We start from the raw sequence: 11770 nt of genomic DNA, 5'->3' as shown, positions 1-11770 counted from the left end.
ACAACTCAGTTGTTAAGGCTTATAAGTATTCTTTACCTCCCCTTGTGTCGAATCAATAAATTTGGGTTTTACTTCCCTCGAAGACTGCCGCGATCCCCTATACTTGTGGGTCATCAATGACGTGAATTGAGGTGAATTGTACGGCCAAGCCCTGTGCAGTTCCCGGGTTGGCGGTTTGCTTTCACCGGGAGGCCAAACTCATGGGGAGAGGTGCCTATACTAGGGTATGTAAATGAAAGGTTAGGATTGGTAGTTCGCGTACTGCGTACGATAAATCAGGGCCAGTTACCCCTGACGAACTATTGCAATTGTTGTGGCACAAGTGTACAACCTCTGCAGAGTTAAATCTATTCGAATAGCCGCGTCCGCGGTCATGGACAGTTGGGAAGGCCATACTGTTCCGTCGTCAGAACTTTTCTAAAAACTATGAATGGTGACTTGTGAATTTGAACTTGAAAGGTGACATTGACTTTGAATCACAACGAAGTTGTGGGAATGACACTAATGTTCCCACGTGAGTTAGTTAGCACATGAAGAGTTGTTTACTAAAATGTTTGTGAACTAAAATTGGCTTTATGCAAAATAAACTAGAGCTTAGCACCCTTTACTAGAATTGTTAGCACTTATATTAGTATTAGTTTGCGAGTACTTTAAAGTACTCACGGTTGTGTCCCTGGCTATTCAAATGGCCAGACTATGAGGAGGAGCAGAACTATCAAGATGACGACCAGCAGGACGCCTACGACAACTAGGGAATCTTCTCGACGTCAGACGTTGGCCTGTGGACTAGAGAGTCCCTTCTACTTACGCTTCCGCTATGAAACTATGAACTTTGTGTCTGTTGATCAATAGATCAACTATTTGTGTAATATTGGATCATGTGATCTCTATTTGTAAGACGACTATGGTATGTAATGAATGATGACTTATGATATTCAACTGTTATGTCTCACAACAACAATATTCCTGGGATTGCGATGTATGGCATAACAGGCATCTGGACTTAAAAATCCGGGTGTCGACACCATACCTTCAATTTATGATGATGGTTGTGATAGTTTTACTCCCACTATTACTAATAAAATTGATTATGCTTATGTGGAGAGTAATAATACTTTTATGCATGTGAATAAGAATGCTTTATGTGATAGTTATATTGTTGATTTTGTTCATGATGCTATTGGAAATTATTATGAGAGAGGAAAATATGGTTGTAGAAATTTTCATGGTACTAAAACACCTCTCTACATGCTGAAAATTTTGAAGTTACTCGTGTTTTATCTTCCTATGCTTGTCACTTTGTTCTTCATGAATTTATTTGTGTACAAGATTCCTATGCGTAGGAAGCGGGTTAGGCTTAATTTTTGTTTGAATTTGCTTCTTGATGCTCCTTTTGCTTCATTTTCTATTTTCATGAGAGCATCATTAAAATTACTGAGCCCATCTTAATGGCTATAAAAAAGCACTTCTTGGGAGATAACCCATGTTTTTATTTTGCTACTGTTTTGTTATGTCTTGGAAGTTGTTACTAATGTATCAACCTCTCCTTATCTTTATTTTATTGCATTGTTGTGCGAAGTAAAGTCTTTGATAGAGAGTTGATACTATATTTGGATTTCTGCGCAGAAACAGATTTTTAGCTGTCACGAATTTGAGCTGTTCTCTCTGTAGGAGAATCTAAAAATTCTGTAAAAATTCATGAGTAATCCTCAGATAGGTACGCAACTTTCATTCAATTTGAGCTTCTTCATCTGAGCATGTTAAGTGCCTCAAAACAATTCGTCTTTACGGACTGTTCTGTTTTGACAGATTATGCCTTTTATTTCACATTGCCTCCTTTACTTTGTTTAAGTGGATTTCTTTGTTCGATTAAATTTTAGTAGCCTTGGGTAATGTCCAGAAGTGTTGGAAATGATTGAGTCCTCGCTGAACATGTGAATTTTTGATTATGCATTAACCCTCTAATGAGATTGTTTTGAGTTTGGTGTGAACAAAGTTTTCAAGGATCAAGAGAGGAGGATGATATAATATGATCAAGAAGAGTGAAAAGTCTAAGCTTGGGGATGCCCCCGTGGGTCACCCAAGCATATTTCAAGAAGAATCAAGCGTCTAAGCTTGGGGATGCCCAAGGCATCCCCTTCTTCATCAATAACTTATCAGGTCACCTCTAGTAAAACTATATTTTTATTTGATCACATCTTATGTGCTTTACTTGGAGCGTCTGTGTGCTTTTATTTTCGTTTTGTTATCCTAGTTCTCTGAATAAATCGGATCCTATCATGCTTGTGTGTTTAAGAGTAGCTTTATTCAATTATGTGATCATTGTTGAGAGTGTCCACTAGTGAAAGTATGATCCATAGGCCTTATTTCTAAGCATTGAAACACCGTTTCCAACAAGTTCTGCTACATGTTTGCTTGCTGCCATTTTTATTTCAGATTGCAATTACTACTTACAATCATCCATATTACTTGTATTTCACTATCTCTTCGCCGAACTAGTGCACCTATACATCTGACAAGTGTATTAGGTGTGTTGGGGACACAAGAGACTTCTTGTATCTTAATTGCAGGATTGCTTGAGAGGGATATCTTTGACCTCTACCTCCCTGAGTTCGATAAACCTTGGGTGATTCACTTAAGGGAAACTTGTTGCTGTTCTACAAACCTCTGCTCTTGGAGGCCCAACACTGTCTACAGGAATAGAAGCGTGCGTAGACATCAGACGGCGTGGTGCGGCAGAGGCGATGCAGGAGAGAAGCGGAGACCTAAGGGTTTCGCCTCGGTCATCTCCTGTGCGCGGACGAGTGTGGCGAGAACTTGGTGCCAGCGTGGACACAACCTGTCGACAGCGACTTCCGGCGAGTCCCTGCACTAGGGAGAGGGCATGGTTTAGCTGAGCACAAGAGAAAGGAAGAAAGGAATGGGATAACGAGGAAGGAGGTTGTGAGCGACATATGGACAACGAGCTTTGCTCGGTCTTCCTTCCCCGTCGGTCGGGAAGGAAATGGTTAGGATTTGCCTTCTTCTGGTTTGGGAGATGCAGACAAATGATAGGAGGAGATGATGTGGTGGAAAACAAGAGAGGTCTCGGGGTTCTGTTTAAAGAGGTGGATGAAGTGGTGCACCCCGACGGGGCGTGCACCATGCCTACGACAATGACTTGAGCGTGGATTGGATAGCCAAACGGTGCTGGGAGGTGGGTCATGGAGAGGGGAGGGCGAAACAAGCCCTAGCTTGCTCAGGAGCTAGCTGATTCATTCATGAACCGCCGGTGTCCGAGTGAAGGCAAAGGTGTTTGATACGAATAAAACAATAGGACAATGGTCAAGGGAGGGTTTTATGGTACTAGGGGAGTGTATTCAACGTGCCATGCCGGCCTAGTGTACTGGTTGTGAGAAGAGAGGAGACGGTGGTCGGGAACGCGCTGTCCTGCCTTGGGCGGGGTGACCACCGATGGGGCGAGCCTGAATGAGCCAATGGGAGGGGTGTCCTTGCCTTAGGAGCATGCACACGGGACAGAGGAGGGATGAGACAAGTCCATGGCGCGGCCTAGGGAGCTGGAGTGCTCAGGTCGCTGCTTCCCAAAATTGTGTTGTCCATCGGCGAGAAAGAAGGAGGGAGGGGCTAGGGTTGCTAGGGAGAGGAGGCTGGGTGGAGTAGGGATGCAGGAGGGGTACTGGGTCGGGGTAGTGTGCTAGAGAGTGTTGAGAGCACCAAGGATCATGCGTGGTTAGAGAGAGATTAGTCTGAGGCATGCACAAATCTTGGCATGATTGCCTCGGGGCCTTCCCTCTCCCCCTCTTTCCAACGTGGTCAAGATGTAATGCAGGTGGGTCAGAGGGATGGATTGGTGCAGGGGAAGTTAGGCTCTTCATTGTTTATTGGTTGAGAGAGATATGGGAGAGATAATAGGAACACCAATGCCAAGACCAAGACATGGCTGGCTCTCCTTTTGTCAAGCTCATGTGGAGATCAAGGAGCAATGCCACTCTTGCATGATGTCCACGGTTGAGTGCTTGGGAAGATTTGCTAGGGTTATGGTTTGATGATGTCCAAAATTGAGGTAGAGGGATAGTGGTGATAATGTTTATTAGTGTCAACGTTGATGATGATGGCATTATGTAAAACATGAGGGTGTTGGTTTCCATGTTTATTGTTCTAAAGAAGTGATGGTGGATACTAGGTCAGAGAGGTGAGATTAATGTGGAGAAGATGCCATGCAAAGTTGGGATTTAAAAGCATTGGTTTGATTCACTTTCTAGGAGTAGACCTAATTTTGAATGCGATTATTTAAAAATAGCTTCTTGCAATTTTTTTGAAAAAGGGAAGGATAGTATTTTGAACTAACATGTGTCTATTTGCATGGCAATGCATAGTAGGGTTTTCTCAAATCCATTTGATATAAAAAGGTGCAAGAAATGGCATATACACCATTAACAAGCATTTTGGTAAATAGAAAATAGGATAGAGAAAATAATTTTATAAAGATTGTACTTGAAGGAAAATGATATGATAAGGCATATCAGCAACATTTCCAACTTTCACTTGAGAAAAAGTTTGGAAAAATAGTTTGACAAAAACTAGAAATATTTTGATACTCAAAAAGTGAGGTTTAGGGTTTATGTTCATTTGGAGAGAAGATCCAGTTTCGAAAACTTGAGAGATTAGCATAAGATCATGGGTTTTCTTCAGAGTTTGGATGATATAGGAGAGATAGGGATGCAACTGAAACTTATTCACTTGTTGGACAAGTGTCCAAATACCAAGATCATGACTAGATGAAATTGTGATCTTGATTGATAGACATGTGAGATATATTAATGGCAATGACAATGCCATTGATGTTTGATCACAGATCAAATAGTCCTAAATTTTTGTTGTGGTGTATATGGCCTTCATTTGTTTTAAACAAAATAAGAACCTTACTTGAAGTATTTGAATAAGAGAAATGGTTTTTATAAATTGTAGAATGATCCATGGTTTTAGTGAAAAGAAGAATGGATCATTCCATCTTATTTTAGAAAACCAAAACTGCATATATCAAAGATTTTATAAAATCACACAAGTAAGGGTAAGCCATTTGGTAAATCCTTTGTGCCAAAACAAAAATACCTTTATAAAAACACTTTTGTGATACCATGATCAAAGATTCTCATAGCCAAATTTAAAAGGAAAAGATTTTGGTAAGATCTTTGGAATTAATATTTTGAGTCATAGGACAAAACAGAAGAGGTTTGGTGACTTTTGTCAAAAGCTTCAATTGTGTTTGAAGAGAGGATGTTAAGGTAATACAAGAGTGACCATAGCTTAACTATTTTTCTTGAGATGTGAGCTATGGTAAGTATGGGAAGACACCAAGGGAAAATGGACATAGAGTTTTAGGTAGTGGCAGAGAAGTCTCCAAGGCCACACATGTGTTTTATTCAAGTGAGTTGCTAAATTGATTTATTATCTGAGGTGTTGTTCTTTGAGGTAGCTCAAGACAAATTTCAACAAGCAAAGCTATACAATTTGACTACTAGCAGATCAAGGCAATTCATCTTTAAGAAGATCAATACAATTCATCTAATTAGTTTTTTAGAAAAAGTTTTTGTTCTTCTTGATTTTTGCACTAGGGACAACTAGACATGGTTGCAAAAGTTGGGGTGTTACACAGTTCCCCCGGCGGCACAACGAAGAGAGCTAAGGGTTTTCCTGGTGCGGGCAGCGGCGAAGGGGATCTCGACGAATCTTCCCACGGGGAGGAGTCGAGCTGGGATCACCTTCCTCCTCCGGCCCCACCAGGTATCCCCTCAGAACCCCTCCTTCGCACCCCTCTCGCTCTTTTTGCAAGATATCCTGATGTCCATCACAGTTTCTGCAGGTTCCGCACGATCTTCGGCATGCATGGGGGCTCCCTCCAGGGCGTCTCGTATGGATTTCCTGGAGGCGTTCCCACCACCTACCACCACGAGCTTCCCTCTTCCGCTTGCTATCCTGGGAGCTCCCACACAGGAGGGGCTCCTGGGCGTTGCTTCCTCGACCATGGCTGAGGATGCACTGGCACCGGTCCTGGAAGAGCTTACCTATCTCGAGGACCTTGGGGCCTTTTTCTCGGCCCACCACCATCTTCACAACATGGAGGAGCGCGAGATCTGCATCTTCTAAAGCATTCAACGAGAGCGTGACGAGCTCAGGCACCGCGAGGGCCTCCTCGCAAGCGAGCTTGCCCGGTTGGAGATCTCCCGACGGGCTCACGCGAAGCTGAGGCCACCTCCATCGAGGACAACCACATGATGCAACGCAGCTTGCTGGCGATGATGGTGAGTCTCGGTGGCTTGGTGGAGCGGCGATCCAGTGACATGACAGACTCGCGCCCGGCGGTGGCGTTGTATGGTGTCGTGGTGATGATGACGATAGGCATGACAAGATCAAGTTTATTCATGTCCTTAAGATGTGCTAGTGGTAGATGGCAGCGGCGACTTATAGAGTGTGTGAAAAGGTGCATGCGGAGGCTCTGCTAGATTGATTTGTTCTTTCAGCTCGCTATTAGGTGGCTTGGTGAAGCCTCCCATTTTAGATGATGTGGGTAGGCTCCGACATGGCCACATCCATCATCAAGCTTGTAGGCGTTGTGACAACTATCACTGGTGAGGTGACTTCAAGTTGATGTATGTATTCTCTTTGTAAGACTCTGCTGAATAATATAAACAAACAAGTTCCTACGCCAAAAAGTGATATTAGAGCCTGAGCACCATGGATCCCTTTTTTTTTAAAACTAATAATATAATTTCAATTTTTGATATTTTTCTTCCAAAAAACCTGGATGTACTCAACTATGTACAGTATGGGTGTGCAAATTTTTAATATGAAATACCTTGCATTTTAGGCTCAGCAAAAAAGGCAAAATTTGTAAGATTCCATAGTGTGATTGGCAGAGCCTGAGGTAGGATTTGGCTTGGGGGGGGGGGGGGGCAAGGAAGACAATAGCCAATGTATGACATAGAAGATTTTTTTTAAGGCATATAAGATAGTATAACATGATATAAACATATCTCAAAAATATAGTTCATTGGCAAAATTATAACAATGTGAAAAATCTATATCCTATTCGATCTCATAAAAAGGCTAGCCGGGTATCTGTGAACTGAATTTTAATACTACGACTGTACGTACAACAGACCTTAGGAATGGAGATTATGTGTTAGGCGAGGCAGTATGGAGATTGCGCACCGGTTGTGTCGGAGACGCCCTGCATCTGATCTACTGTGGAAGACGTAAGGCTGCAGCGAGACATAGAGGCACGGTTTTGTCAACCCACGAAGGCACAATCTATCTGCTAATTCGAGGAAAACTAAGGCCATATGTGCATGGAGAGATGGGTATTGGATTTTAGTTCGTTGGTCCACATATGAATCAATTGACCTTTTTTTCTGAAAAATAGCGCTTTAGTACTTCAAAGTTTAACGTAATACTGGCCTCTGCATAACTAAGATGCAGAATCAATTAACTATGGGCTAATTACTTAGTATTGATCTACGGCCACCAGTAGCTAATGGCAAACCTTGAGCAGCCCCCCTCCGCCCCTAGGGACAGTTCATGCTGTGAGATCTACACATTTTATCTCTTTTTCCAAGGATAGAATACAAGGTATTCTGCATTGGAAATGTACACAAGTAGAATAAATCATTCACTAGACTCTGGTATTTTCTTGAATTTTTCAAACTTCAAATTGAAGTTTTGAAAAACGAGCTCCATGGATCTCGTGTGCTAAAAGTGTCATTCTCGAGCATTGATTCGGTGTCCCCCGCTTCGTTCAAACTGTGGTGAAGTGAAACACATGCATGGTCAAGATCTCTTCTTACCTCTTCGGAATCAGGGGCACAATAATTAGAAGTGAATAAAAAGGTATAAGTACAAGTCCAGTAGCCCGTACGGTCCGTTTAAGTCAGTAGTCAGATATGCAGACAACGATGTACGTTGAAAACCAAAACGTCCGTGAATAAAATATTCCATCGGCCACATTGGCTGATAGAAATATTGAGTACATCTAGTATATCTATATGAGGATATATAGGGCTTGATATGTGTTTTTACGGGCTAAAAAAGAAGACACATAAAAAACTTATCCCTTGTGAGGGGGGACACCGAAGCAAGCCTCGGTGTTCTCATGAAAACACCAAACTACTCTGACCTCTCTTGACTGGTTTTTTTTATAGCAAAAGTGGCATTCTCACTTACTAGGTGATCATCTTGAGCTAAGAGGATGCAGACTTTTTTTGTTTCTCTCTCTCTTTGAACTCATAAATCGACATTTGATCTTGTTCTCCGTGGCATTCGTGAAGTGAACTGTGGACGTACTACCGTGTGATATACTAGTACAGTATTCGATTTAAAATTGCATCTATCTGTAATCCTCTGTTTACATATACATGCACACCAACCTCGATCGAGAAAACTATCTTGATGCCACGCATCGATCGGCTCGACTCGCTCGATCAGAAACCACGACCTACTGCATCCTAGAAGAGTAGAGCAACGGCGACGCCGACCGGCGGCGCGTCTTCTTGGACTCGCCCCACTCGTGGAACGTAGAGCCACCGTCGGCGAGGTCGTCGCACTCGGGGAACACGGTGGTCTTGTAGCGCACCCTGTCGCGGCACGCCGTGTAGGTGAGGAACTGCTCTCGGAACCCCCTCATGGCAGCGCGCTTGGCCGGGGCCATGACGGCGACGTCGTGCGTGAACAGGTCGACCTGGCACTCCTCGGCGGCGCCGTGGCAGCCGCTGAGCACGAGGTCAGAGAACTCGGCGGCGAAGGGCGCGTAGGCGTAGTCGACCTTGTACTTGCCGCCGTCGGTGGCCCAGTTGGAGCCGTCCCAGATGGTGGCGTAGACGGACATGGGCTTGGAGGGGAAGTCGCCGCCCATGGAGGGCACACGGACCACCTCGCGGATGGGGACGCCGTCGAGGTAGAAGACGACGTTGTTGGGTGTCCAGGCGATGGCGTAGCGGTGCGCGGCGGCGACGGTGGCGTCGACGGGCAGGAGGTAGCGCTCCTCCCGGCCGCGGGAGGTGCTGCCGTTGCCGTACATGTTGGTCTGGACGCGCCAGCCGTGGCCGCGCCGGTTGCCCAGCAGCTCGAAGTCCAGCTCGTCGTGGTTCTTGGGGTGCTCGTCCCAGTTCGACAGCTGCACCGGCGCATGGAAAAAAAGTCAGACGTCAGAACAGCACACATAATTCTCGTTGAGACAAATACGACGACGGCGGAAAGAAGAATAATTGTCGTATCAATAAAAAAATACAAACAATTAATCATGTGGCGTATGGTCGATTGATTAAATTTTAATAAAGGTTGCATGCATTGTTTCAAAGCGGAGGCCGGTGGTTTTAACTTCTTTTTGGGGGAAAATGAAGAATTGTCGATTAAGATTCATGCATGAATACACATTTACTTTATTTCTCCCGTACGTTGCTTAGTTCATTCTTTCATAGACTCTGAAAGGCAATCCATCTCATCATCATAAGTTAATAACTCCATAACTAAAATATGAACGAGTGCCGTGTTGGCCTAGTTAGGGCAATCGATTGCCAAGAATTTTTAGGCCGGGAAAGCAAATAACCGATGTTGACACAACCCACCATAAGGTGCACCACCAGCGCATCAACTACTTTATTTGAACAAAAAGAGATGGTGTTAAGAAACCATCACTAGCCATGCTTGGGCCGAGTAGGGCAATAAGACCAGACACAAATTTCAGGCCAGAAAAGCTAGCTAGCTCGCCATCGATGTCGACGTATCCCACCGATGCAAGCACTAAGATGTCGATCGAGTTAGCTAGATATGCAGGTCATTACCCATACCGCAGGGCAGTTGATCGATTCCAACGGCACAAGACGCACGCAAGATGATGATGCCATGATGGTGATGATGGACGTCCATTTCTACACTAATACATACTATGTATATGTTCTTTATTAAAATGTATATGTTACACATATATTCCTCCTCTTTTCGGCTGATGACGGATGGGTGTTTCGTGTCCGTCTACCCGGCTGGCTACGGTGGTAGGACGGTGGTAAAGTGACAGCGATCGATCGATGCCGACCGGTCTGCACCGCGCCGCGCCACGCCACACGAGAGGGGAAAAGTGGATGGAATTTCTCTTCCTTGCTTCCTGACCCGAAATTTCGTGGACGGACCGGGAATGAACAACACTTTGCAAAATTCTAGCGGATATGTCAATTCACTCTGAGATTATTATGTGTGTGCATTTCTGGATATATACGTAAGCTGCAGACTGAATCCATAGCTTGAAGCAATCAAGTTACGTAACAAGCAATTCATGATCATGCGTGCGTGATTGACTGAACCTGGGCTAGGCTATAGCTGATTTTTAGACTCGATCATATCGGAATATTGAACTCGCATAGAAAGCAGAGAATAAACATATAGACTGTTGTGCATGAGAAAAAGCAATCGATCAGAGTAAGTAAGGGTTGGTTAGTGGAAGAGGGAGCTAGGCTGGGGCGCGTACGTAGAAGGCGACGACGACACCGGCGGTGTAGTCGCCGGGCAGCTTGATGGAAGCGCTGAAGAACCCATGGCGGTACGCCGCCTTGGAGACGAACCCAGACCCTGCATAATCGATTCATCACATCATGCATCCATAAGTACTAGCTGAATTTGCAATCACTAAGGTATCGATCGATTCACCGAGCAATCAAATAATCACCCAAACGGAAACCAAATTGATTCGGTCGCAATCGGGTTGATAAACTGAATATTTGCAGGTACTGTTCCATTGGCTAATTACTTACCGGTGTATCGGTCGAGCTTGAGGGTGACGCCGCGGCCGTCCGGCGACCGCACGAGGTTGTCGCCCCCGAAGAGCGCCGCGTACCCGGCGTCGAACGGCACCGGCGACGTGTCCAGCGCCGCGGCCGCCACCGCGGCGACGAACACGGCGAGAGCCACCATGAGAAGAGCGCTAGCTGCCATGACAGCTCCTACCTCCTAGCTAGTCCGATACTCCGATCGATGAAGCTCCTGCTCGCAGTTGCAGGAGGCAGCCGCTGATTTTCTGTCTCCTGTGGCCTGTGCTGTGCGCGTCAAGTATATATGCATGCCATCCATGCTGATCTTCATGTTCCCTTTTTCGAGGTGATACGATTGGTTTAGTTCCTTTTCGGCCGAGCCGCCAGTGGGGCTAGCTTAGGCCGCCGACTTGTGGGCCCAGAAAATATTTTTATATATCTCTGAAATGTACAATTCTCATAGGCCACATGCGTGTCATTCTTGTCCCTTGATTTTTTTTCATTTACATTCTAGAAGAGAAAAGGCTCAGTCTAGAGAATAATACTCACTCTGTTACAAAATGTAAGACGTCTAATGATTAGTTAAAAGTTAAATGTTACTAAATTTGATCAAATATTTAGAATTTTTTTACATATACAATATCAAATGAACACATTAATAGAATGTACTTTATGATGAATCTATTGATATTGATTTAGTATTGTAAATATTCATATTTTTGGGTATAAACTTTATCAAATTTTAAAAATGTTATAATCCTTAGATGCCTTACATTTTGAGACGGGGGGAGTAATGTATAATTGACCACCATTAGTCAATTGCTTATGTACACAATATGGCAGGTGTGTTGACAAAATGACAGATCATATTTTTTAAACGGAAGTAAAAGGAATTGGGTCATCCATTAATTGAGAAGAAGAGAGTTGCCTAATTAATTTACGGAAAACAAGGCGATAACCGTTACAAACTTGAC

At 44.1% G+C, this 11770-nt stretch overlaps 1 protein-coding gene across 1 annotated transcript; it reads right to left on the bottom strand.

Moving 5' to 3' along the window:
- Window positions 1–8273: 8273 nt before the first annotated feature.
- On the bottom strand, window positions 8274–11148 carry LOC124649984 (probable xyloglucan endotransglucosylase/hydrolase protein 29). The gene is made up of 3 exons (XM_047189554.1): window positions 10800–11148; window positions 10517–10617; window positions 8274–9169 (listed from the first exon to the last, which is right to left on the bottom strand). The coding sequence occupies exons 1-3, from the start codon at window positions 10978–10980 to the stop codon at window positions 8492–8494; spliced, it is 960 nt and encodes a 319-aa protein (XP_047045510.1). The 5' UTR covers window positions 10981–11148; the 3' UTR covers window positions 8274–8491.
- Between the last annotated feature and the right edge of the window lie 622 nt (window positions 11149–11770).

This window comes from Lolium rigidum, chromosome 4, assembly GCF_022539505.1.
Source record: "Lolium rigidum isolate FL_2022 chromosome 4, APGP_CSIRO_Lrig_0.1, whole genome shotgun sequence".
Lineage (NCBI taxonomy): Eukaryota > Viridiplantae > Streptophyta > Magnoliopsida > Poales > Poaceae > Lolium > Lolium rigidum.
This window is presented reverse-complemented; position numbering and strand designations above follow the sequence as displayed.